Source organism: Chenopodium album, chromosome 21 (assembly GCF_948465745.1).
Source record: "Chenopodium album chromosome 21, dcCheAlbu1.1, whole genome shotgun sequence".
Taxonomy (NCBI): domain Eukaryota; kingdom Viridiplantae; phylum Streptophyta; class Magnoliopsida; order Caryophyllales; family Amaranthaceae; genus Chenopodium; species Chenopodium album.
Window position 1 is genome coordinate 35899024 of NC_137854.1, and position 27808 is coordinate 35926831.

Here is a 27808-nt window from a genome sequence, read left to right on the forward strand (position 1 = left end):
GGTTTTGTGGGTTGGTTTAGTCATTTGGAATAGGGCTAAATAGTAAATCTGAATAGAATTGTCTACGTAATTTTATTTTTCCATTATCGTGTAGCTATATATATTACTCGTAATAACTTTATAAAGTAAGACACTTGTTTCAATAAAATTGTGATAAATATGCGACCCGTATAGATGTTTAAAATTTGTGATCTTACTTTCTTACTTGATGGTTGATTATATGGAAGGTAAATATTTTTGGTGCTAGCATATAAACGATTATATGGAATACTTTTTGTAAAACCAGATAGTGTACAAAATTTCCATTTAAAGAATGAGTATGGGCTGTATGGCCCATTCTTGGCAAGGGAGTCATGCTCGTGTTGGGCTTTTCTTGAATAACCACTTTGCAACTTTTATCAGTGTGTGACAAAAGTACGTATTTCATTTACAAATAATAATCAACAATTGTTGCTATTTAAACACCATGTTTGATTTAATTGGTGGTCACAAAATTAGTCGTCAACTCATCATCTATGTGTTGTAGCGTATTTCAAGAACCACCAAACAAATTAGCCATGTTAGTTTTAGGTCAGGTCTATATCTAGTCAAATTTATATAGGTTATGGGTTATGGGTTATGGCTAAACCACATTAATACAGGTTGGAATCAAACCAACTAAGTCCAAATTAATGTGGCTGCAACTTTGGACGCAACTTTGATTGGTTATACTAATTTGGTAACAAAGTTTGTACTTACAAATCATAGTCCATAATTTGAAAAAGAGAGTGTAACTGACAAGTTTTCTGTGAAATTGGCATGAAATATTACATCATGATGATATGGGGTTGGACGATAGAGTATCACAGTACATCTTAATAGACTGTGAGAGAATATCTAGCTGTCTTTTGTGCTTACAAACTTTCCCATTTGTTCCCTTTTATTAATACTGCGCCTAATTAAGCAACTTCACTTGCAAATATTTAGAGGATGCATCAAAACTTTGACTAATAATTTTCATTGATGTATACGAAGTATGTAGTAAATGATTATGCGAGATAATGCTAGATTCGTAGTTCTATAATATCCATTTGTCACGAGTATAGCAATTAAGATCACTGATAGTATAAACCGTACAAATAGAAATAAGAACTATATTACGGAGTATGAGATAAAGGGATGGAGTAGTATAATATAATCTCTTAAATAACTGGAGCGCTTAACTATTTTAATATTCAAATTAGGAAAAAGTGGCATATATTCTATTGTCAGAATCTTGTATTAGCTGGGATCACTTAACCGGCCATGTAATAATTGCTGGCTAAGCTAGATCCAACACCTTAATGATAAAGGCCCAATTTGATTAAAGGCGGGAGAAATTGGTGGAATGTTAAAGTTTATAGCCCCACATTAATCAACACTTCAAAAGCAATTGTCACTGCTTTGGAATTGAAGTCCTTTTAAAATTATCCAATGATTCAAAAATTAATCTATTCAATTTTTTTGGTGGTGGTTTTGGTGGCCGGAGTGGTGGTGGTTGATGAAGCATATGTGTGAGAGAGGATAAAGAGAGGCAAAAACAAAAATAATACGGACAATATAAAGTAATTGCAATTATGTTTAGCTATTCACTATAAAAATACCTTTTTTAAGATGAAGGAAAATAATACTAGTATTAGAAAGCCTCCTTACAAGAGAAATTCCTAATATCAGTTCAGTATAAAATTAATTACTCCGTACATTATTAACATATATATGGAGCAAAAATAATATAAAAAGAATGTAAATTATAAAAAGAAAATATCCTACCACTTCTATTTTTCTCCTTTATTAAATTGTAGAAATTAAACCCTTTTTGTTTATTTAATCAAAAATTCAAAACCCAATTTTAAACAAGTGGCTTCATCACTTCCTTTTGAAATTAAGAAGTACTATGGCGTACATCACTCTGTACTTGAGTTGTGACAATAAAATGTTTGGTTATTGGTAGTATAAGTTAAGACACGTATGTACTCTTTCAATTCCGAAGGTAAATAAAACTGATTTTCAGAACAAAGAGCAAACATGAGCATAGTAATATAGATGAAACGACCATGATTGCTCATCATGTAATTGTAAAATTTGCTACACAAAGAGCAAAATGAAGAGCTAAATCTACGATGATGTACCAAGGAGTAATATAAGTTCCAAACGCCCAAAATCAATAATTACATTAATATTTCTAATTTAAACTAGAAACATGACAATTATATTCGATCCGTACAAAACAAGTGATTAGATTATTGAAGATCTACATATTCTAGCTTGTCAATACTACTCCATATTAGTAGTATTAGTATAAATTTGACATAGGTTTTTTTTTTTTTTTTTTTTTTTTTTTTTTTTTTTTTTTTTTTTTTTTTTTTGTGACATAGCTAGTTGATGACCTTGCAATTTTGCTTCCAAACCCGGATTAATTATACACTATCACTTAGTAATTTAGATGACAATCATTGTCACATATAGAAAAATATACCATTACACATTTTCACCCCTCAACCACCATACCATAATCTAGCTAAAAAAAAAAAAAAAAAGGAAAGATAATTAAATAATTAAGTTGTTTATGAAGGAGATCTTCAATAACAAGATAATCAAGTTACCAAATTTAAGGAAAATCTCTAGGGTTTCCATGGTGATGATGCTCCATACCTCTTCCCATGTTATCAACTCGAAAATCTCTAGGGTTTCCATGTTGGTGATGCGATTCCATACCTCTTCCCATGCTATCAACTCGAAAGTCTCTAGGGTTTCCATGATGATGAGAATCCATACCTCTTCCCATGCTATCGACTCGAAAGTCTCCATTGTTATTAGCAACTTTAGCACTAGGAATTGACCTTGCCTTAGGGTCAAACCCCATCATGATATCGCCTTCCTGCTTAGACCGGTATCCAAACTCAAGGTCTCGGTCCTTAGTCCGGCCTCCACCGTGTTGCTTGTAATTATTATTATTGCTAGATTTGTTACCACCCTTGTGGTTGTTATTACCTTGATGGTGGTTCATCATCATATGATCATGGTTAATGTTGTGGCTATGACCTTTCTTTGACCCTTTATGAGCCTTAGAGTGATGGGATTTGGATGACTTATCGGATTTCTTACCACAAAACCGGCCTAAAACACAAGCAACAGCCGAGACTACAAGAATGATAGCAAGGACTACAAAGACCATCCCAAAGGAACCACTCGAGTGATCATCGGGGCTCGAGTTTTGATCATTGCTTCCCATTGAGGAGGTTGTTGTAGTTGGTGTTGGGTAGACCACCCCGGCTTGAAATGAGCCTTGTTGGGGTGGTCCGGGGTTTGGAAGCGTTTGAAATGAAGCAGACATTATTTTTGATTGATTGTTGTTATGTTTTCGTACTTATGTTAAAAAGATACCGGGTTTAGGATCGGATGGATGAATTTAATTTAAGGGTAAGAGAAGTAATGTAGGAGAAGCTAAGCTAAGCAAAAGCAAGAAGCATAGTCTCTTACAAGCTATGGTTTATATTGTAGAAGTGGATATGATAAGAGGGTTGTTTTGAATTCAAAAAGGGAGGAGGAGCTTATTAAGATGATTTGCTTTTTTCTTTTTTCTTTTTTCTTTAATAAAGAAAAAAAAAAAAAAAAAGAAAGAAAGGGGAAGCTAAGCTAAGTAAAGATTATTCCTTACTGCGGAATAGAAGGAATACTTAGGCAAGTTTTCCTGATTTTTCTGCTTTGTATGAAGAGAAAGCAATAATTTTTATCCTTCCATGGCCACATTCTCAAGTGTGTCCCCAAGAAAGTGTTTGTTTAAGTTCATATTGATCATTAACTTTTGCTTTTTAGAATTAGTGCTTCTTAAGGGGGTCCATGATTTTCATGTTTATGTATCATGTCTTAGTCTCTAGTTCTTAGAGATATTTTAATTAAAGAACACGACTATAGTGGACCGATTATAAAATCAACACATTTTAAGGATTACATACATATACAATGTAGCAAGCTAGTGCTAGACCGTCAATATTATGTTTAAAATTTTACAGGGTGAAAAGTAAAACCTGATGATTTGACTAACGTCTTGAAGTACAATATCAACCTTGGTTAACCCAAGACCGCGTAACTAGCTCTCTACATTACCTTCTCCCAACTGTTGTTTTGGATCAAAAGGAGACGAGCTCAGCTCTTGGGTGATGTGACTTCATTCTTAATGTCTTTGATTACTAGGCTACTCCATTCCTTGTACACAAAATGACAATTAAGGTATCAAATCATGTTAAAGGAACAAATTACTATGTTGCAAGTCAAAATTATTGGCATTGGTGAGCTAAATTTTTATGCATGACGTTAACGGCTATATACATTCACACAAATTTTCATTTGAACAAAAAGAAAATAATAGGCAAAAAAGAGATAGATTGTACTCGTACATACTTAATTGAGTAAAAAAGGAAATTACAAAAATTGGAGTGATTAGAGGCAGTGACAAATTACAATATTCTTTTGAGAGATTTGCTTTTGCCTACCAAAAGGGAACACTTAACACGCCGAACAATATAATCAATTCTTATCTTTATTCTTTGCTTTTTATTTTAGCTAGAGAATGATTCTGACAGAATGTGGTAGGCCTTTTTCATTTGATTTTATCTGTCTTAGTTTTATGATATGATTACTTGTTAATTAGGATTTTTGATCTCTTAATCATTATTACCATCACTACCTCCAATAATGAGGAAAGAATCCAGGCTGCTCTATCCTCAAGGCATAGAAACTTGTAAGGTAACATTTATTAGGTAGTAGGAATTGGCTAGGCTCTATAGAGTATTTGGCAATTTGCGGGTTGATTATTGTTAGCTGGTTATACTAGATGGCTTGACTTGTTCTCATTGTCATTTTCTAAATTTTTCGATCCATTTACATATTGACCGTAGTACAAGATATATTTTTGTTACAATTACAACTTGAATTGAAATTACTCATGTTGATCGGTAGCAATAATCTACTTCGTTTGTATATGACTAAATGTTCCAATAATCCGTATTATTGAATTACACACTTTCAATCTTATAGCATTTATTATAGGATTTTGAATATGCACATTGCATATAAAATAATCCAATTCGAAATCAGGATCAAATCAAGATTGCTTAACATCTCCAATAACAAATCAATGTGTTACGTGTTAAAATCAAAATTAAATTTAGTACTCTTTTCTCTTCACATTTTATTAACTTTTTGGCTTTTAAAAAAATGTATTTACAAAATGTAAACGACTCAACTACGGGCCTGTTCATATTTACTTAATTTCAGTTCAGTTCAGTTTAGCTCCAATCAGTTCAGTTCAGTTTAGTTCAGTTCAGTTCAGTTCAGCTCAATTCAGTAAATATGAACAGGCCCTACGTACCTTTTCTCTATCAGGCTTTACAATGAAGCTCTATAATAGTTCGTTGTTTGTATATGGTTGGACTCTCCTCCTATACATGTCTGCATCATTTGCGGATAGAAGATTTCGACGTTTATGCTTGGAAAGATGTAGGCACCAAACACAATCCTGGAAGTTACTTGGACATACTATAGCTCTGGTCCAGCATGCCAAAAGTTACTAAAAAGCAATATAATTCATCAGTATTCTGTTACATTGTTTGCTTGAGTAAAGTAAGCATCCATATTATAAAGTAAGTAGGCAAATCGAATATATACCCTGTAATGCCTGAAAATTATTGGCCTTTACACAAACTAGATCGAACATACTTACATACTGAATTGAACCTTAATTTTACTAGTAATTACTTAGATATAGATATTATATTATATTATAGTTAAGTTTAGGTGAACTTGCAACATATTCCACTTGGTCTTATTTATATTGTTCCAGCTTTGTTTATTCATTCTTAATTATTTGATTGAAAGGATACTTTTGGCAGATAAAAGAACCACCTTCTAACAGGGAGATATGATTCAGTTCGAATTTAAGCTCTGTTATATGCTATTCTCTAAACTATGTATAATGTTGATTCAAGTTTTGTGACTTCAATCATTAGGTTCGCCTAAAGTGAGGCTTTCTTTAGCACTGGTGGGGTGCTACATTGCCAATTGTGAAGTCAATTAATCCGACTTGTATATACGTGTAGATTATGTGAATTTTCTTTATAATTTTGATATTTTTAGAAAGCTTATTTAATTCTAGTAAAGCAAATTTATTCAACCTTACTATTATCTTTTTCTTAAATTGCTACTGTATTATCAAGATTTGTGATAATTAAATTTGTTTCTTTTTTAAAATTATATATTTCTAACAAGGCAAAAGAGAACGGAGGGAGTACCTCGGTACCACATAGCAGGAAGCCAGGACATATGAGGACTACCCTGAAAGGTCAAGCAATGCAAGTCTAGCTCATTGCTTCAGTTGCTTGCCGGCCCTCACAAATATTGGTCCACATTACATGTTATGTTTGATCGTCAATGTTGGTCCAAGCTAACAGTAATATGATTTATTTGGTCCCAAGTAAGAAACCCCACAGGCTTCAAAACTACTCCTAGTAAACTACATAGAATCTGCCTTTTCTTTTCCTCCCTAATTATCAATTTGTGCGGCTAAAGCTTATATATAATACTCGAATAGTGCACGGAGATGTGTACTGTGTAACATTACATGGTGCACCCCAAACATCGACATATGTGGTACACCGTACACACGTAGTAATTTACGTTTACACTAGCATCCCTTCTCAAATTGTGTCAAAGCGACTATGTAAATAGTATCTGGCGATCCGGCATGACTTGACCTTGCACTCCATAATTTGCTTGTAATAAGGGTATGTTCTCTTCAGATTATTTTCACTTCAGTTCAGTTCTTAATATCCTTGTGTCATAAAATATTCAATTCAGTTCAGTTCAATTCAACTCAGTTCAGTCAATCAGAACAGGCCCTAAGATCCTAATATTGGTTGTTAATCTTGATACTTGTACTAGAAGCCAACAAGTTAAGTTAAAAGTGTTTTTATTTAATTTCCTAGTTATAAAATATAAAGTAACACACCACTTACATGCACTAATATACTTGGACCTAAAAAGACCATATAGCTAACCTTGGTAGGTGATCCTCATAAAAATAAGAGATAAAGTTTTAGGTACATTTTATTTTCAAAAATCTTTATTTGACCGGCCCATTATCATGCACCAATGCAAAAGTTATTTCTCCCATAGGTTGATAATAAGAAGCTAACCTTGTAATAACAATTAAAATTAAAAATAAATCAAATTTTTTAATAAAAAGAAAAATCTTCATTGGTTTGTATGAAAGTGAAAATCACAACAGATCCCTAGGAAAAAAAGTTAATCATTCATGATCCTTTTTTTTTTTAAAAAAAAATTGACTGTTCATACCAAACTATTAACCCAAAATAAACCCTCTTCCAAACTTTTAAACTAATTTCACCCTAATTTTCTCTAATCTCCCATCTTTAAATTTCTTCTCTTTTAATCCATTATCTCAATTTTCCAAATATCAATATGAAATCCCACTATTCTATAGCTTCACTAAAATCACTTCTTTTCTTCCTATTCCTTTTCTCACCTTCAAGTGGTAGGTTTGATTGTACTTTGTATACTTAATAACAAATTATTAACAAAATTCACAGTGATCATACACATACGTATACGACTCATTTGGTAGCCCGTTGCACAATACTACTTCCTCCTTTCGGAATTATATAGTCATGTTGTTGGGTTTATAGTGTAATTGAACCAGCAACGTGACTACTAATTCCCGAGGGAAGGAGTAATATAATAGCTTAATTTAATAAAAATTTGTACTACCATACGTCCATACTGCCATATAATAAGCATATAAATCTAGTTAACACAATGCTAATGATATATTCCTCTATTTTTTTACTTGTAAAATTTCTTTGATCATAAATTTCCTCTGTTCTTGCAGCTGCACCAGTTGGAATATGCTATGGAAATATAGCAGACAACCATCCACCACCATCCTCAATAGTCTCCCTTCTCCAATCGAACGCGATCCCAACTGTTCGAATCTTCAAACCATCACCAGAAGTGTTACAATCATTCTCAGACTCAGGGATCAACCTAATGATAGGTGTCCCCAATGAAATTCTACCTTCTTTAGCCAATAATCCTGTTACATTTTCTTTACAATGGCTTCAATCCAACATTTTAGACTATTTCCCACCTACACAAATCAAATACTTAGCTGTTGGAAATGAAGTTTTTGTTAAAGATCCTTATTACACACCTTTTGTAGTCCCTTCAATTTGGAATCTTCATCAAGCCTTGAAAACCCTTAATTTAGATCAAATGATCAAACTGTCTACCCCACACGCGGCGTGTGTTAATATGAGAAGCATTTTGGGGTTTTTGATCTTAATGGTATGAAGGCTTATTGATAAAGCCGGGCCTGGGCCGCACCCGCAAATCAAGAGAGAGAGTCCACTTCACAAGTCCAAGGAGGTTCCATCCCAAAACCATATGGCAATAGGAGGAGTAGCCCCTTAGCCTTATAAAGTGTTTAACTCTTTCTTCTTCAACCAATGTGGGACTCTTACATGTGTTACTTGTTGGGATATACTTCAACACTTATGATGTTAGCTTTACCTAAGCTAATAATGTAACATGGTTTATTTTATTATCACTAAATTTTCATGTCATTGTGTTCATATACTTGTAAAGTTCGTTGTTCTAGCTAGTTCATATACTTTTTTTTATCATGTATTTCTCCAACTTTAAACAGAAATTACAATGTACTTGCATTATTGCAGTATGTTACAACAATATATTTTTTTTTTGAGGGGGATGTTACAAGTCTTACAACAATATATTATTTGCAAAGAAAAACAACTTAATGTACTTTTTTGTATTATCTGAGAAGTAGATATTAGAGAATTCTTTGTAATTTTTTTAAAGATATCTACTGCCTACTGGCGTGGGTTTATACTCTTGATAGTCTTTCCGGATGTTAAGAAATGAGTGAGAAGGATGCGTAAAATTAAGTCAATATATGCTGAGAGTAACAAAATTACTACTTCCTCCGTGTTTTTTTTAAGTGTTACACTTATTAAATCCGGCTGTGTTTTAGTAAGTATTACACTTCCTATTTTGGACTTACTAATAATTGATTTTGTCTTTAAAAAAAAAATAATAGTTGATTTATGTACTGAGAATTTACAATTTTGCCACATAATAATCAAAGAATTGAATAAGGGGGCATTTGGTTCAAACAATGGTATGGGTTTGGAATGGGGAATGAAACCTGGGTGATATGGGGTTGGAACTAGATACTTGATTTCATGTGTTTGGTTTTTTTGTAGGAATGATAATTATTCTTTTAATTTTAAACCTAAAGGTATAGGTATGAGCCATACCCACCTCCCCCCTTGGGTTTCAAAAACCCATACCTTGGGGGTTTGAGGTATGGGTTTGAAAAATGAAATTTCAAGAAACAAACACAAGGTATGGGTTTTGGTCATTTCAAACCCATACCTTATACCTAATATGCTTGAACCAAACACCCCCTAAGATGACTAGATTAGAATAAAGTCTAAATCGATTCGGTTCGGGTTTTTTTGATAGGTGAGCTGTGAGCTTTCCATAGTACTGATTAGTGTGATTAACTGATTAGAGTTTGGAAAGAATATACCCTAATTAATGATTAATGTAAATCACTTTCTCTGATTCATTCTCTCTATTTTCTCTGTTTCACCTGTACATTGCCATGACAACCCCAACAAAGTCCACTATACATGATCTTCCTTCAATTTTGTCTTCTACTGGAACTCATTTTCTCCTTCGTAACAACCTTCTTCAGGTACCCTTCTCTCTCTATTTTAACATGCTTGTGATTATTGGAGCTTATTCATTGCTATATAACATTTCTCCATTTCTTAATTTCAGTTTTCATCAATTAAATTCTGTGATCCCTTTTTATTTGCTGCAAATTTGCTTCTTTTCTAAATTAAAGAAACAAATTTTAACTTCCGTTGACTTTGGAGAGAATCATTTTGAGGTTCAATACTTCAGTATAAACCTACTCAGTTGAATTTTATTTGTGGGTTTTGTATCTTTATCATTTGCCAGGTTTATTGTAAAATTTTGATATTTAAGTTGTATTTATGCAATAGGTTCAACTCAGTTTATGCAGTTTTCCTGTTCAGCATGTGAAAATCTGAATTAGAGAGGACATTGATTGACAAATGGGATCTTTCAATATGTTCAAACTAAGTTATGGTGTAATTCTTTGGATGTTATTGATCAATTTTGTGTTATAGTTAACATTGTTGGAAATTCAGTGTTTTCCTCGGATACACAAGAACAAACATGAACAAGAAATTACTTAACAATTAACAAAGTAATTTGAATTGGTGTATAAGGGGGAATACGGAACCACTGACTTGAAAACGAAAATTGAACCCAATTGGTGTGCTTGATTGTATTCAGCTATTCGTTCCCTAGGTTACACATGACTGTCACACTGCACTTCAGCGTAAGAGGTTGGATTCACATGAACTTGTGCACAGGAATATTAGGATGAACATGAAAGGTAGAAGAAAATTGAATCTTCCACCAGATTATCAGTGTTTCAATTTGTGCCCTATTGAGTGGCCTTGTCCCGGTGGTTGGGGGAACTTCCGACCTATATTTCGCCACAGTGTCAAATTGCATCATATAGTAAAATTTTATTAGTGGGTTTTGTATCTTTTGATGAATTTCAGATCATTTTCTAGGTTTATTGTGAAAATTTGATATATAAGTTGTATTTATGCAATAGGTTCAAGTCAGTTTATGCAATTTTCCTGTTCAGCATGTGAAAATCTTAATTAGAGAGGACATTGATTGACAAATGGGATCTTTCAGTATGCTTAAACTAAGTTATGTTGTAATTGTTTGGATGTTATTGATCAATTTTGTGTTGAAGTTACCACTGTTGGAAATTTAGTGTTTTCCCCGAATATACAAGAACAAACATGAACAAGAAATTGCTTAATGATTAACAAAATAATTTGGAATTGGTGTATGGATATGGAACCACTGACTTAAAACCGATAATTGAGCACAATTGGGGTTCTTGATTGTATTCAGCGATTCGTTTCCTAGGTTCACACATGACTCTCACACTAAGGCACTTTAGCGTAAGAGGTTGGATTCACATGAACTTGTGCACAGGAATATTAGGATGAACATGAAAGGTAGAAGAAAATTGAATCTTCCACCAGATTATCAGTGTTTCAATTTGTGCTTGTCCCGGTGGTTGGGGGAACTTCCGACCTACAATTTTATTTCGCCACAATGTCAAATTGCGTCATATAGTTTAGACGAAGTTTATTTCCAGCTTTTACTAACATTAAAATGATGTGAAACATCTACATATGATGAAGAAAAGTTTACTGAATATGCATGTGAAAGGTAGTTTTTGAGGCGAATTTCAGCCACAAATATACTACTATGCTGTATTGGACTATCTACTCTACTGTAACATTGAGTTTTCTAGTATCGTCCTAAAGGATGAGTTAGATTGGTCTCTTTGTAGAGGCTAAGCCATATAAAATACGAAGTAAAGGTAATGGTGTAAATCAGAATATCTAATGAATTCAACTTAATAAATATCAGGAATGTTTGCTTACTCACTCGTTTTTGAAGTTTTTTCTGTGTTGTCATCTCCAGTTTCTTTGTTGAGTTCAATCTGATGTATGGTCTTTGTATGCAGGTCAGTATTGATACTTTGAAAGGAAAGAAAGTGGGGCTATACTTTGCAGCATCTTGGTGTGGGCAGTGTTGTCGTTTTACCTCAGTTCTTATTGAGGCTTATAACAAGCTTAAATCTCAGGGAAAAGATTTTGAGGTTGTTGTAATCACAGCAGATGAGGATGATGATTCGTTTGACAAGTGCTTCTCGAAGATGCCCTGGCTTGCCATACCGTTTTCTGATTCAGAAACTTGTGATAATCTAGATGAACTGTTCAAGGTGGAAGAATTTCCACACCTTGTAATTCTAGATGAAAATGGTAAGATTCTTACGGATAATGGTGTTGATATTATTCGTGATTATGAAGCCGAAGGGTATCCATTCACCCCAAAAAGAATCAAGATATTGAAAGAGCAGGAGGAAACGGCTAGGAAGGAACAAACCTTAAAATCTATATTGGTGTCTAGTTCTCGAGATTTTGTGCTCTCTGCTAATGGTAAAAAGGTATTTCACATCTAATTAGAATGTGTTAGTAGCTTTTAACTTGATTGAAATAGTAAATAATCCTACAGTGTAAAATATGCTAGAAAATTATAGCTTGAAATATACAATTACTGCAGTCTGCAGGGTTTGGAATGCATAAATCATTAGTTGTGTCATCTATGGCAGAAATAGGAGTACCTTCCTCCGTAGAAGGGTTCTGTTTACAGGGTCCTCTAACATAGATAAAGTTGTCACATTTGTCCTGAAAAGTAAATTTAGTACAGACCGGGGAGGGGTTTTTTCTAAATACAAGTTCAATACAAACAGTCATCATCAAGTATTGCTACCCTACCTAGATCATCTCCCAGTTGATTTGCATTTCTTCCTCCATATTCTGAAGGCATCTTGTTCTGACAAAAATGCAGGTCTCTGTTTCTGAGCTTCAAGGCAATACTGTCGGTCTATATTTCTCATTGTCTTCATACAGATCATGCATAAATTTCACTCCAGTACTAGTAGATGTTTATAAGAAGTTGAAGGCAAAGGGGGAGAAGTTTGAGATTGTTTTAATTTCCCTTGATGACGATGAAGAACTATTCAGCCAGGGATTGGCCAGCATGCCTTGGTATTCTTTGCCATTTAAGGACAAAAATTGTGTCAAATTGGCCCGATATTTCAATCTCTCAACTCTTCCCACTTTGGTGATAGTAGGACCAGATGGGAAAACCCTTCATACTAATGCAAAAGAGACAATAGAAGATCATGGAGTTGAGGCATACCCTTTTACATCAGAGAGGTTTCAGGAGCTTGCACAGATAGAAAAGGCAAGGCAAGAGGCACAGACCCTTGAGTCCATTCTGATTTCAGGGAAGCAGGATTTTGTTATGGATAAATGTGGCACAAAGGTGATATGTTAAATGATATTTAAGTATATGTGACACTTGTTTGATTATCTTATTATCTTACTTTAAAGCTTGTATTATACTGCATATAAATAATTAAATATGGCATGCCAGCAAATTAGCAATGTTGGTGAAATCAGAAATTACAGTTTAGTTGCTTCAATAATTTTCATCTGACTTGTATAATTGCTGGTCCCTGGGAATTTATCTAAAGATAGAGTTCTTTGATTTGATGCTTATTCCAAGTTTTCTTTGATTTTGAGTCGTAATAATGCCGTGTACTCAATTCTTCTAGTTTATTTTCTGCAGGTTCCTGTCTCTCAGCTTGTAGGGAAGAACATCCTCTTGTATTTTGCAGCACATTGGTGCCCTCCATGTCGTGCTTTTCTTCCAAAACTTGTTGATGCTTATCAACAGATAAAGGCAAAAGATAATAATTTTGAAGTGATCTTCATCTCCAGTGACAAAGACCTAACTTCCTTCGACGAGTTCTTTACTGCAATGCCCTGGTTAGCTATTCCATTCGGTGACAAGAGAGAGGCTTATCTAAGTCGTTTATTCAAGGTCTTTGGGGCTCCTAAATTGGTCGCAATCGGACCTGATGGAAAAACCATCACAACAAAAGCCAGGGAACTCATTATGGTTCATGGGGCAAAGGTTTATCCTTTTACCAATGAGAGGTTGAAAGAAGTTGAATCCGAACTCGAGGAGATGACTAATGGGTGGCCCGAGAAGGTGGAACATGCTCTTCATGAAGAGCATACACTTCTGCTCACAAGGCGTAATGTATATAAATGTGATGGTTGTGAAGAAGATGGGCAGTTATGGTCCTTCAACTGTGAAGAATGCGATTTCGATCTACACCCAAAATGTGCACTGATAGAGGTTAATGGATTCAGAGATCATAATTTGGAGGATCATGAAACTTCAAATGCTGGGTGGAATGATCATGTATGTGTTAGTGTATCATGACAACTTGTACTACTGCATTATCTGAAGACCGAAAATTTATAATTTCACTGTAAGCTTGTAATTATGTTGTGAAGAGTTGAGGAAAACTAGCAGAGAAAGGCAAATCAAGGTGCTATTTTAGTGAAGCCCTTGCTGTTGCATCAGTTGTAGTTCGGCGTTGTAAATTTTGTTGAGAGCTTTTCTTTTTCTTTCTTTCTTGAGTTTCTTCTGTGCTCACGAGTTTATGTAATTGATCCTGTTTGTTGAATTCATTCCTCTGCTATAACAATCAAGGTTGACATGGTTAACCCGGCTCGTAAGTACTTCACTGTATCGACAAGCATGGTGGTTCAAACCCAAATTGGAACTCTGCAAGTTCGATTTTATAGTGAAAAACCAAAACAAAAAGTTTACTATAAACGTAGAAATGTGATTTCTTGCTTACAAAAAACCACCCAAGATGACTGATGAACAAATTCAGAAGGAATTTGATGATGTATATCTGAAATTTACAAGATTCATTAGTATGGAAATCGTGAGGAATAAGCAAGCTGCATTGACTTGGAGTCGTGTTATTTTATTCTGACCTACGCTAAATTTCTGTAATATTTTTATATTTTTCTCACACAATATAAACTCGCATCATTTAACACCGTTTTCATCATCATTCATTATACCAATTAATCCCAACAAATTAGTATTACAAATTCAAGAAATTCTGCAAAATTTAAGTGTGAAATGGCTGATTCTTATGATTTGAGCGCTCTTCTTTCTACAGAGGACAGAGATTTTCTCATTCGCAACAATGGTGACCAGGTAACCTCCTTTCTCTCTTATCTTTTAAATTTTTTGATACTTTTATGGGTTAATTTGTTTGTAAAGTTGTTAACTTTAGCTTATTTTATGATGTGGTGTTATTATGAAATTTCACCATATTTGTTTTTAGACTTTTTGTTGCTTTTTGAACGGGATATTCAATTTCCCATTTATTTGGGGAAATCCCTGTTTCTAGTAAACTAAATTTGTTTTTCAAGGGACATTTTCATAAATAAATTAACAATTTTTTCATCATTGTGAGCTCCACAATTAATTAAAACTGAATAAAATTGTTGATTTATTTACGAAAGTACCATGTTTTGTTTCTCACTATGAGCAACCGGGGCATATATTTGTATTTATTGACATTTTTTCCCATCACCCCATTTTAGAGTTTGATATAAATAATAATTTTTTTTGGGTTGTTTTGCATCTTTTGTTCATATTAGTTGGCGATTATTAGTGTTTACCTTGTTAGGGGGTGTTTGGTTCACAAAGTATGTAGTATGTATCTGAAATCAAAAATAAGGTTAAGGTAGTATCGGGTAGGCATTTTATACTTGAGTTTGATTCAATTCTGGAATGAAATCTCTCAATACTCCTTCCTTTTATTTTGATATGAGAATGGAATGAGTCAAACCCACCCCCCAAGGTTTCTAAACCTCATGCCTTGTGAACTTGAGGTATGGGCTTAAACTACATACTTTTGACAACCAAACATATAATATGAGTTTTAGTCATTCTAAACCCATACCTCATCTTATGGAGTTTATGTAAAAAAGGTGGTTGATTTGATTTTTCATGGATGTTGTTATGCTATGGGATGGTTGACTTTCTGGGGTAAATGTAAATAAGGTTAATTTAATTTCAAAGTTGGCAAAAGTATAGAGCTACATGTTATGCTTTATTTCATTATATATATGATTGCCTGAAGGTGGTTAGTTTGATTGTTTATGGATGTTGTTATGATTTGGGGATGGTTGACTTTCAATGGAAGACAGGTTTTTTATATGGGTGTCAATTTAATTGTTTATGGATAATATGATATGATTTTGATTTGGTTAGTTTATGTTTAAGTGGGCATGTATGAATATTGATGTGGTACTTGGTGATCATTGTAGGTCAAAATCAATGATTTGAATGGAAAGACTGTGGGTTTGTATTTCTCTGCACCATGGTCCTCAAGATGTCGTGAATTCACCCCTATTTTGATCGAAACATATAAAGAACTCTCCGAAAAGGGGTACTTTGAAATCGTTTTTGTTTCATCAGATAGAGATGAGGAATTCTTTCAGTATTACTTCTCTAAGATGCCATGGCTTGCTGTTCCGATTTCTGATAAAGACACAAGAAAGAGTTTGCAGGAAAATTTCAGTTCTATGGTGATCCCACATCTTGTGATCCTTGATAAAGATGGGAAAATTTCAACCAGTGAAGGGGTAGAAATGGTCATGGATTATGAGGCCGAAGCATACCCGTTTACACCGGAAAGAATCAATCAATTGCAAGAGGAGGAAGAGGCTGCAAAGAGAAACCAAACCTTGAAAACTCTTTTGGAAAATGGATCCCGAGATTATGTAATTTCAAGCGATGAAAGGAAGGTATTATTCATTTTTATCTGCTTGGTTGTTGAACTTTGTTTCTTGGTTTAGGACTTGTGTCGTTGAAGACCTTTGACGGTTTTAGGAGGAGTAGGTTTTCGTATGCCATGGTTTATGAGTTTAGGTTTTGGAACTCCGAAAGTATAGAACGAATAGCAGGAATTTTGTTCTCAAATCTACTCCATATATTGAATCACCTATGGGGCTAAGGGTGCCCCGGTTTTTCATAATGAGAAACAAAATTTGTTTCTCACATGACATTTTTGTAAATAAACTAACAACTTTATTTAACTTTATTCAATTCTAGAGCCCACAATATTGAAAAAGTTGTTGATTTATTTACGAAAATGCCCCCATGAGATACAAATTTCATTTCTCAATATGAGAAACAAGGAATTTATGGCAATATAATTTATGAACTACTGTAAATGTCCTTTGAATTGGACTTTCAATGGGTTTTAGATTAACTAAGATGATTGATGCTTTGTCCTGAAGTTGATTTGTGGTGTGTACACTAAGATAATTTGGAAGTCTTGGAAAAAGATATGATTAATAATCCTCATGTTACATGAGAGTGCGAGTTACATACATTTGTTTCTGGAAGTTGGAAAATGTTCAAATTTGTTTCACATTATCTCAACTTACAGTAAATTTTGGTATATATACTTTGTTTGTAATTTACCTTTCCTAGATATTCATGCTTAAATTAATTTTGATTTCCCATCAGGTTTCTGTGAGTGAGCTTGAAGGAAAAATGGTTGGCCTCTATTTCTACATAGGCTCCTATAAGCCCTGCACTGACTTCACCAAGAAGTTGGCGAAGGTTCACAAGGAACTCCAGGAGAAAGGCGAGAACTTTGAGATTGTATTAATCTATTTGGATTTGGATTATGATGAAGAAGAAGAATTTAAGGAAGTGCTGGCACAACTATCATGTTTTGCCTTGCCCTACAAGGATAAGAAGATTGAAAAGCTTTCTTGTTACTTTGAAGTGGAATCCATTCCGAGTCTGGTCTTAATTGGGCCAGATGGAAAAACTCTAAATCCAAATGTTACAAAACTGATAGATAAGCATGGTGCCGAAGCCTACCCTTTTACTCCAGAGAGGCTGGCTGAGATTGAGAAAGCCAAACTTTTGTCGCAGACACTTGAATCAATTCTTGTTTCAGGGGAAAAGGACTATGTCATTGACAAAAGCGGCTCTAATGTAAGGATTCCTCTTTTTTTTCATTTTTTGCATACTTTAAGGGACCATATTTGGAAGGTTGCAAATGTACTTCAAGTTTATGCTATTTACTTCAGTAGTTAATGTTTTGTTTTTCTTATTGTTGCTCAGGTGCCTGTATCTCAGCTTGTTGGGAAATATGTGCTTATTTATTTCTCCGCACATTGGTGCCCTCCATGCCGTGCTTTTACACCACAGCTTATCAAAGTATACCATGAAATAAAGGCGAAGGAGAATGCATTTGAGATCATTTTTGTCTCCAGTGATCGCGGCCAGTCCTCATTTGACAAGTACTATGCAGACATGCCTTGGTTGGCCCTCCCATTTGGTGATGAGAGAAAGACTTTCATGTCACGCAAGTTCAAAGTCCACGGTCTCCCACGTCTTGTGGCGATTGGACCAGAAGGTAGGACAATTACTACTGAAGCCAGACATCTCGTAGGAGCTTATGGCGCAGATGCATTTCCATTCACTGAGGAGCACATAAAGAATTTAAAAGAGAAAATTGAGACCAAGGAAGGATATGTATGTGAAGGTAATGCTTGTCGTAAAACCTAGATATGCACCTCTTTGGCGATCCTATGCTCACTCAATCTTGCAAACATGTATGAAGGTCTTTGGATTATCAGGTTGTGTGTGTTTGATTTGTAACTAATGATGATTATTATAATTGGTTTTTTTTGTAAGGAGTACATTAGTTGTTTTTTTTGAGATTTCCATTCTTGATATGTATGTTGTACTTTTGTTTTTCAACATACTTTCATTGAAAGTAGTCAATGTGAGTTATTATTGACTGCTATAAACTCTTCAAGGGTAAACGTTGACCAGGTTATAAACACTACTTACTTATTAGGAAATTTTGATTTTTACCACCTTCCAATAACGACTTTGTCGAATTTACCACCTCCATAAAAAAAAGATTTACTTTACCACCACCAAAATTTCCAAAAAATCGATTTTACCACCAACTAACGGATTCCATCCATGAATCCGTTAGTAGGGCCCACATTTTGAACGTTTCTTCTTCATCTTCCCCGATCTTCCATGTCAACCAACCAGCAACGAAATCAACTACCTCGGTTGGTCGGAATTTCGTGTGGGTTTCGCGTCTGGGTGGTGGTGGTTTCGGGTCGCGGTGGTTTCGCGTCTGGGTTTGGATGGTGGTGGGGTTGGTCGTAGCTGTTAGGTGGTGGCTAGGGGAAGGGAGGGGCTGGTCGTAAACGGGCAGGGGAAGGGAGGGGCTGGTCGGAAACGGGGAGGGAGAGGGATGGGGTGGTCCGAATCGGGGAGGGAAAGGGAAGGGCTGGTCGGAAACGGGGAGGGAGAGGGAGGGGGTGGTCGGAATCGGGGAGGGAGAGGGATGGGGTGGTCCGAATCGGGGAGGGAGAGGGAAGGAGAGGGATGGGGTGGTCGGAATCGGGGAGGGAGAGGGAAGGGGTGGTCCGAATCGGGGAGGGAGAGGGATGGGGTGGTCCGAATCGGGGAAGGAGAGGGAAGGGTTGGTCGGAAACGGGGAGGGAGAGGGAGGGGGTGGTCGGAATCGGAGATGGTGGCCGGAATTGGGTAGGGGAGGTGGGGCTGCCGGATTTAATTTTTTTTTATTTTTAATTTTTTTTTTGTTTTTAATTTTTTTTTGTTTTTTTTTTTAATTTTTTTTTAAAACTTACCCAATAATATAGCGACACGTGTGCAAAATAGGCCCCACTAACGGATTTATGGACGGAATCCGTTAGTTGGAGGTGATTGGTGGTAAAACTGATGTTTTATTTTTTTATGAGGTGGTAAAGTAAATCTTTTTTTTATGGAGGTGGTAAATTCGACAAAGTCGTTATTGGAAGGTGGTAAAAATCAAAATATCCTACTTATTATGTATAGCATAATTCTGCACAATCTAGCACGTACTCTAGTAAAATTTCTAAACTGTCAATATATTTAGTTCATTTAGAAGTTTTTTGGACGATTAAGTAAGCCCGATTCTATAATAGAGATTATATTATAAAGACTAAAAAATCTAAAATGATAATATGTTATGATAATTAGAGCCCTGGGTGAGCTATACTGCGAGCACATAAATGTTAGGCAAAATTGGTATAAACCACATTTTTTGACCAACTTTTTTGAAAAAATCACCTTTTATTTACTAAACCACCTTTTAAGTACCTAAATTTTTTTATTACACCACTCTTATTTCAAATTTTGACGAAAAATTTAACTGAGAAATCAAAGGGGCCATAACTTATGCTTTTCCCTCCTAAATCATTACATTATGGAAACAAATATTATACTAAAACACCAATTAACTTATCTAAGTTAAATATAGTTTTGTTGGATGAAAAAACACAATTAATAAAATGGTTAAAATGGTAAGACTTGTAACTTAAGATTTGTTGGTCTTGAGTTCAAGTCTTGTTTTAAGCTTTTTATTTAGATGCAAACCTAATACATGTTGTGAAGTTGACATGTGGAAGTGTGGAACATATTTTGTTTTAGGAACGCTTTTTAATAAATAAGTATAGATTATTTATTATCTTCTAAACCCTTTAAAAAAAGCTAAAAAAAAAAAAAAAAAAAAAAAAACCATCCCCATATTAATGTTTCCCAATCAAATAAAAAGCCAACTGGACCAACTCTTGTGCACAAGCTTTTCTCACAATAAACCCAAATTTTCTATTTTAATTACTCGTAGTAAAATGAGTTAAATAATTAAAAAAAAAAAAACATGTAGAACCTTTTTTTTTTTTTTTTTTTTTTTGACAAGATGTAGTACTAAACATGTAATTAAAAAAAAAACATGTAGTTTAATGTAGAACCTAACTGTAAAATACAAGTAGTAAAATAATAATACGGACTTTGAACCGTCCTAGAAGGTTCTGTGTATCGTGTCACTTTCATCTTGATTAGTAAGGAAATGATGAGGATTGAACAAAAAGCAAGCTGCATTGACTTCGAGTCGTCTTTTTTTATTCTTACCCACGCTATATTTCTGTAACATTTCCCTATTTTTCTCACTCTATATAAGCTCATTAAACACCCTTTTCATCATCATTCATTCTACCAATTAAAATCCCAATTAATTATCACAAATTCTGCAAAATTTAAGTGTGAAATGGCTGATTCTTATGATTTGAGCGCTCTTCTTTCTACAGAGGAGAGAGATTTTCTCATTCGCAACAATGGTGATCAGGTAATCTCCTTTCTCTCATACCTTTTTTATTTTTGATACTTTTATGGATTATAATTTGTAAAGTTATTAACTTTAGCTTACTTTATGATATGGGTCTTATGAAATTTCGCCATTCTATTAGCTTTAAACTTTTTAGTTGCTTTTGTAAGGGGAAGGTTCATTTATTCCAAATTTTTGTAATTTTTTTTTTTACCTTTTTCTTGTAAATTAATTTTGCATTTTCATTCTATTAATTAATTTTTGATTGGTCATCCTATTTCCGGGGTTTGATATAAATAATACATAAATTTTTTGGTGTATTTTGTATCTTTTGATGATCATTAGGGTTTTTCATCAACCCTGTTCTGGGGTTTATGTACATTAGATCAAATTATTTTCAATGTTAGCAAATCTAAATGTTTCTGAGTAAAATGTTATATTTATGTTTTTCATGTTTGATTGCCTGAAAGGGGGTTTTATGGATGTTGTTATGCTTTGCGATGGTTGACTTTTTGGGGTTTATGAAAATAAGGTCAATTTAATTTCAATGTAGCAAATGTATAGAGCAAAATGCTAAGTTTGTATTTCGTTATGTGATTGCCTGAAGGTTGTTAGTTTGATTGTTTATTGATGTTGTAATGATTTGGGGATGGTTGACCTTAAATTAAAGCAAGTTTTTTTTGGTATTGTGTATTTAAGTTTAGATGATTATGTCTTCTTTTGTTGGATTGCTAAAGTTGGTCAGTTAAAATGTTTATGGGTGTCAATTTAATTGTTTATGGATAATATGATATGATTTTGATTTGTAAAGTTTATGTTTAAGTGGGCATGTGTTCTGTTGTTGGATTTGAAGTTCCATCAATCGAATTTTGATGTGATATTTGGTGATCATTGTAGGTCAAAATCAATGATTTGAGTGGAAAGATTGTGGGTCTGTATTTCTCTGCATCATGGTGCCCACCTTGCCGTGGTTTCACCCCTACTTTGATTGAAACATACAAAGAACTCTCTGAAAAGGGGGACTTTGAAATCGTCTTCGTTTCATCAGATAGAGATGAGGAATCCTTTCAGGGTTACTTCTCTAAGATGCCATGGCTTGCTATTCCTATTTCTGATAAAGACACAAAAAAGAGCTTGGGGGAAAAGTTCAGTGTGATGGGAATCCCTCATCTTGTGATCCTTGATAAAGATGGGAAAGTCTCAACCAGTGAAGGGGTGGAATTGGTCATGGAAAATGGTGCCCAAGCATACCCGTTTACACCGGAAAGAATCAATCAGTTGAAAGAGGAGGAAGAGGCTGCAAAGAGAAACCAAAACTTGAAAACACTTTTGGAAAATGGATCCCGAGATTATGTGATTTCAAGTGATGAAAACAAGGTATGAATCATTTTATCAGTCTGGTTGTTGAATTTTGTTTCTTGGTTAGGACTTATGTTGTTGAGACCTTTGATCTTGTATCTGTATTGGAGTCTAGGTTCTGGAACTCAGAAGGTATAGAAATTTATTCTCAAATCTACTCCATTTATCGAATCCCCTATAGGCTATGGCACTATGATTAATAAACGCTGTCACGCCAAGAGAATTTGGAACTTTAGGAAATGATATGATTGAAAGTTTGAAACCTTTCGTTAGATGAGACTATCTTCAGATTTGTTTCACATTATCTCAACTTACAGTAAAATTTGGGTAAAATATCTTGTTAGTTACCATTTCTAGATATTCATTTGTGTAAATTAATTTTGATTTCCCGTCAGGTTTTTGTGAGTGAGCTTGAAGGAAAGATGGTTGGCCTCTATTTCTGTGTAGGCTCCTATAAGCCTTGCACTGACTTCACCAAGAAGTTGGCAGAGGTTCACAAGGAACTCAAGGAGAAAGGTGAGAACTTTGAGATTGTTTTAATCTATTTGGATGATGATGATGAAGAAGGATTCAAGGAAGCGTTGGCACAATTGCCATGTTTTGCCTTGCCCTTCAAGGATAAGAAGATTGAAAAGCTTGCTCGTTACTTTGAACTGGCGTCCATTCCCAGGCTGGTCGTAATTGGGCCAGATGGAAAGACTCTGAATCCAAATGTTTCAGAACTGATAGATGAGCATGGTGCTGCTGCCTACCCTTTTACTCCAGAGAAGCTGGCTGAGCTTGCTGAGATTGAGAAAGCCAAACTTTTGTCACAGACGCTTGAATCAATTCTGGTTTCAGGAGAAAAGGACTATGTCATTGACAAAAGCGGCTCTAATGTAAGGATTCTTTATTTATTTATTTATTTATTATTATTTCTATTCTTTTTCTGCTTTTGCATACTTTGAGGGATCATAATTGGAAGATTGCAAATATACTTCAAGTTTCTGCTATTTACTTCAGTAGTTAATGTTTTGTTTTCATTGTTGTTGCTCAGGTGCCTGTATCTCAGCTTGTTGGGAAATATGTGCTTATTTATTTCTCTGCACACTGGTGCCCTCCATGCCGTGCTTTTACACCAAAGCTTATCGAAATATATCATGAAATAAAGGCAAAGGAGAATGCATTTGAGATCATATTTGTCTCCAGTGATCGCGACCAGTCCTCATTTGACGAGTACTATGCAGACATGCCTTGGTTGGCCCTCCCATTTGGTGATGAGAGGAAGACTTCCCTGTCACGTAAGTTCAAAGTGCGAGGTATCCCATGTCTTGTGGCAATTGGACCAGAAGGTAGGACAATTACTACTGAAGCCAGACAGCTTGTAGGAGCTCATGGGGCAGATGCATTCCCATTCACTGAGGATCACATAAAGAATTTAAAAGAGAAAATTGAGGAGATGGCAAAGGGGTGGCCTGAGACACTGAAACACGAGCTTCATGAACACATGCTGGTGAAGACTCGTCGAGATGGTTATTATTGTGATGGATGTAATAATCAAGGGCATAGTTGGTCTTTCAACTGCAAGGAGTGTGACTTTGATCTCGATCCCAAATGTGCCTTGAAGAACGAGAAAAGTGCAGAAGAGGGTGACGAGGGCAAGGTAGAGACCAAGGAAGGATATGTCTGTGAAGGTGATATTTGTCGTAAAATCTAGATATGCATCTCTTTGGCGAACCTATACAGACTGATTCTTGCAAATCAATGAGGCTGTTTGATTGTGTGTGATTGTAACTAATGATGCTTTATGAATAAGGTTATGTGCAAGAAGTATATTAGCTGGTTGTTGAGCTTTCCTTCTTGATCTGTTGTACTTTGATTTCAACATACTTTCATTGAAAGTAGTCAATGTGAGTTATGATTGACTGTTATGAATGAGATGGGAGCCCAGTATTTTAACATACTGCGACATTTTCATTTCTTACTGTAATTTCAATGATAGTTTAACGGATATTGATTTACCCAATTTAATGTTATTGCATAGTTTAATGGATATTGATTTACCTAGTTTAATGTTATTGCTTAATTTGAAGTAAATGATATAATTGATTTACTTCGTATGATATATTTGATCCTACGCAAATAGCCTCATAAGTTTGAATTCACAATTTCCTCAACAAGTTATGGAGTAAGAGTTATCTACTTCCATTTCATAACTGAACAGTGAACATCCATAAATTTATTTTCATTTCATAATTGAACTATAATCCATAATTTTATTTTATTTTTCAATATCTATCGGGAATATACTATAAATATTTTTTAAGGATCAATTCAATGGTGCAATGACAAATCTGTAATTGTAAGGTTTTTTTATTTTTATTTTTTTTAATATAATTTAAATTATCAGTTCTTGGCTCATTTGAGGCCTGGGCGTATGAGGTACGCTAATATGATATGAACAGGTTTCACTTATGAAAAATTAGCACGAGTTCGTCCGAAGCACGGTTCATTATTTGAGCATGATGTCACGACTCAAGTCCCCACACCAACAAAGGCGGCAGCAACGTCAATTGGGCACTAGGCAACATATCGGGCCAAGTGAGATGCCGCTTGGGTGCTAGGAAAGTAGGAAGCACCTTCCCCTTATATAGCTTTATTTAGCACAGGAATACGCAATAATGGGCCATTTAGGGGCCCAAATGAAGCCCAAACGAGCTGAAACTTGGGGGGCCATCGTTTTTGGACCCAATGAAGATGATGGTCGAGCTAGATTTTAGAGATGGGCCCCACAACATTCCAAATTGCACTATAAGGTTCGTGAGTTTCCTGGAAGCTTCTAGAATCTTCTAAGGCAATCTTGAATATTCTTTGTAGACTAGAGTAGTCTAGTTCATTACAGGTGATATTGTACATAGAGAGGAATTAAATAGATTAAAATTATGTAGAACTTTCTAGATTAACCTTGTTCTAGGACCTCCATTTGAGGAGGTTAGAACTTTCTAGAGTAGAAGTCTCTAGGCCTCGGGAAGCACTATAAATAGGAGTTTTCCCCTCATTTGTACATCCATATACACAATTGTACGTTCTCTTAAGCAATACAAAGCATTGTTAAAAGCAATCTTTCTTGTTCTCTCTTGTTTGCTTACTTAGCCATTTTCTAACTTTACTCACTTAACTTTGAGTATCGTACTTAACCCAGCTCAGGTACTTTGGGGATCCTGGACTAGAGTTGTGGAGGTAATTCTAGTAGGACGCGTGCAAGGACTTGGGAAAAATAGTCAGCACGTGACAATGAGACCCATTACACGACTTGTGAGCTTACACATCGTGATGAGTGCCCCTACTCTATTCATTCTTTAACTAAGGGCTTTTTATCTTTACCTTATAAAAATAAGTTTCAGGTTTAATAAGTTCATATCAGTTCAGATAAGTTACAATAAGGTCCAATAAGTTTGATAAGTTCTAATATGTTCAATAAGGTCTTATAAGTTCAATAAGATTTAATAAGTTCCAATAAATTAAATAAGGTGTAATAAGTTTCAATAAGTTAAATAAGGTTTAATAAATTCTAATAATAAGGTCTAATAAGATCCAATAAGTTTTAATAAGTTCTAATAAGTTCAATAATGTCTAATGAGTGTTGTAAAATAAGTGTTTCAAATGCTACCAAAAAATAAGAATGATGTATTTGTTTGATCAAAGGAAAATTGGTGTGTCGTGACATTTCGTCACTGAATTTGAAAACGAATTCCAGCGCAACCGGGTGCACATTGTATCGCCGGTACGTTCCCTAAGGTTACACAACACTCGTCCACTTCCACTCAAAGCCACTTTTGGGTGAGAGGTGGAGCCATATAATTTTATACCCAAAGAAGAAGAATGTGTTTAGCTCTTTTGATATGTAATATATAATAATGTTTTTTATGAAAAGATTCCAAGTCATATATAGACAATACAAGGATTATGAATAGTCAAATGTAACCATCAAATGAGTGATTACATCAGAATAATGAAGATGATTTAATCACAATAAACAACCACTTCAATTAGGGGTTACATAAGAAAAGCAAAAAACCATCAAGGAATCCAAGACAAAGAGTAGAAAGCCAAAGAGTGAATCTAGACATGGAAAAAGTCTACTCCACAGCCCATTTGTGGGAAAACGTAGTATGCCACAACCTATTTGTGGAGTAAATTGATCACACTCTAGAAAACCACAAACAAACCAAGAAACATTACTTTTACTCTCTTTACTCCAACAATAAGTTCAATAATGTCTAATAAGTTCAATAATGTTTAATAAAATCTAGTAAGTTCAAATAATTTCAGGTCCAATAAGGTGAAGAGAACACAAAGTTGTTTAATACATATTTGAACCGATTTGTAATATTCAACTAGTGAGTAGCCCGGGCGTTGCCCCGGGTTACTACTTTTATAGTTGTGCAACTGTTAATTTTAAGAGCATCTAATAGTGTGTATGTGTATGTGTCTTCAATACTTTATAGTACAATATTATTTATTGTGCAAGGTTAAAACATAATTGACAATTAGTTTAGTTGGTTGAACGTCACGTGTTCGAACCTTCTCATCTATATATTTTTTCAATATAGTTGAGACAACATGGAGTATTATTGTTTGTGTGGATGACGTGGCATATTAAGGTGTTGAGTGGATGACGTGGCATACTAAGAAATTGAGTAAGTGACGTGGCGAAATAAGGGAATCTACGTGACGCATAGACGTTTTTAGTAACGCCTTTTAATATATTAGTATAGATTATTAATTATATAATTTTTCTTTAAAAAAAAAACATTAATAAGACTATCACAATTAAAATTAAAAAAAAAAGAAGTGAGTACTTTGTATTATAAGTAGTCTTTAAAAAATATTATAAATATTTTCTCTTTAGAAATACTATTAATTTAAGATTTTCATTTTAAGATATAAGAAGTTGCATTCGCTAAGTCACCAGGTTCATTTTCCCAATTAAGACAAAAGTTACGAATAGAACGGTAGAAGTAACAACTTGCTGTAATGTCCTAAACACTCAATAGTTTTAGTGCATTACCAATTAAAATGAAATTATGAGTTGACATGTCAATTTATGTCTTTTATCTGTCCTAATTTTATTGTCACACTTTTCATTTATGTCTGTTCCATGTTATTATTACATTTTATTTTATTAGACTTTGCGTAAATTCTTATATGTGACTATTAAATCAAGACAAATAGATTAATAATTATAATATTAAGGAACTTGCTAATAAACGTCCTTGGGGCGTTAGCTAAACATTTAAAACACTTCCTAAAGTGATATTAATTTGATATTGCATGACAAAATCACGTATCAATCAGTGTAATTAATATTTATTTTTAATTTAATATTTTTAGTTTTAATTGTCTTATCCAACATCCAATATTCGTTAGTTTTGCCTATTACAATATTAAATCCAATGAGGGGGTAATAGTGTATGGATGGCCGGTATGAGTCATAAGAAATTCACATATTCCAAGCTTTCAACTTTATAACAATCTAGCAATTTGTTGGTCAAGTCTAGCACAAAATTTTAAAACCGTCCAATTTCCAATCAGGAAGGCTAAATTTCCGAGAAATTGCCGGCAAATTTAACTAATCAA

General features: G+C 34.5%; 4 protein-coding genes across 4 annotated transcripts; all 4 read left to right on the top strand.

The window, feature by feature from the left end:
• Positions 1 to 5411: 5411 nt before the first annotated feature.
• Positions 5412 to 8385, top strand: LOC145600744 (glucan endo-1,3-beta-glucosidase, basic isoform-like). Its single transcript, XM_081656615.1, has 2 exons — positions 5412 to 5517; positions 7925 to 8385. Exons 1-2 carry the CDS (start codon positions 5412 to 5414, stop codon positions 8383 to 8385), a joined length of 567 nt encoding a protein of 188 aa, XP_081512741.1.
• A 1296-nt stretch (positions 8386 to 9681) lies between these two features.
• LOC145602177 (putative nucleoredoxin 1) lies at positions 9682 to 14293 on the top strand. The gene is made up of 4 exons (XM_081658345.1): positions 9682 to 9814; positions 11711 to 12193; positions 12598 to 13077; positions 13384 to 14293. The coding sequence occupies exons 1-4, from the start codon at positions 9722 to 9724 to the stop codon at positions 14044 to 14046; spliced, it is 1719 nt and encodes a 572-aa protein (XP_081514471.1). The 5' UTR covers positions 9682 to 9721; the 3' UTR covers positions 14047 to 14293.
• Positions 14294 to 14763: 470 nt separating this feature from the next.
• On the top strand, positions 14764 to 18264 carry LOC145600745 (putative nucleoredoxin 1). Its single transcript, XM_081656616.1, has 4 exons — positions 14764 to 14841; positions 15963 to 16442; positions 17170 to 17649; positions 17779 to 18264. Exons 1-4 carry the CDS (start codon positions 14764 to 14766, stop codon positions 18223 to 18225), a joined length of 1485 nt encoding a protein of 494 aa, XP_081512742.1. The 3' UTR covers positions 18226 to 18264.
• A 2389-nt stretch (positions 18265 to 20653) lies between these two features.
• Positions 20654 to 24194, top strand: LOC145601844 (putative nucleoredoxin 1). The gene is made up of 4 exons (XM_081657923.1): positions 20654 to 20851; positions 21728 to 22207; positions 22585 to 23067; positions 23226 to 24194. The coding sequence occupies exons 1-4, from the start codon at positions 20774 to 20776 to the stop codon at positions 23883 to 23885; spliced, it is 1701 nt and encodes a 566-aa protein (XP_081514049.1). The 5' UTR covers positions 20654 to 20773; the 3' UTR covers positions 23886 to 24194.
• Positions 24195 to 27808: the final 3614 nt, after the last annotated feature.

Bases quoted from the DNA above. Each gene is read 5' to 3' on its own strand.
- LOC145600744 (XM_081656615.1), top strand. From the start codon at position 5,412: ATGAAGCTCTATAATAGTTCGTTGTTTGTATATGGTTGGACTCTCCTC. The intron at 5,518-7,924 runs GTAGGCACCAAA...CTGTTCTTGCAG, and splicing joins ACGTTTATGCTTGGAAAGAT to CTGCACCAGTTGGAATATGC.
- LOC145602177 (XM_081658345.1), top strand. From the start codon at position 9,722: ATGACAACCCCAACAAAGTCCACTATACATGATCTTCCTTCAATTTTG. The intron at 12,194-12,597 runs GTATTTCACATC...ACAAAAATGCAG, and splicing joins TCTCTGCTAATGGTAAAAAG to GTCTCTGTTTCTGAGCTTCA. The intron at 13,078-13,383 runs GTGATATGTTAA...TATTTTCTGCAG, and splicing joins TGGATAAATGTGGCACAAAG to GTTCCTGTCTCTCAGCTTGT.
- LOC145600745 (XM_081656616.1), top strand. From the start codon at position 14,764: ATGGCTGATTCTTATGATTTGAGCGCTCTTCTTTCTACAGAGGACAGA. The intron at 14,842-15,962 runs GTAACCTCCTTT...TGATCATTGTAG, and splicing joins TTCGCAACAATGGTGACCAG to GTCAAAATCAATGATTTGAA. The intron at 16,443-17,169 runs GTATTATTCATT...ATTTCCCATCAG, and splicing joins TTTCAAGCGATGAAAGGAAG to GTTTCTGTGAGTGAGCTTGA.
- LOC145601844 (XM_081657923.1), top strand. From the start codon at position 20,774: ATGGCTGATTCTTATGATTTGAGCGCTCTTCTTTCTACAGAGGAGAGA. The intron at 22,208-22,584 runs GTATGAATCATT...ATTTCCCGTCAG, and splicing joins TTTCAAGTGATGAAAACAAG to GTTTTTGTGAGTGAGCTTGA. The intron at 23,068-23,225 runs GTAAGGATTCTT...GTTGTTGCTCAG, and splicing joins TTGACAAAAGCGGCTCTAAT to GTGCCTGTATCTCAGCTTGT.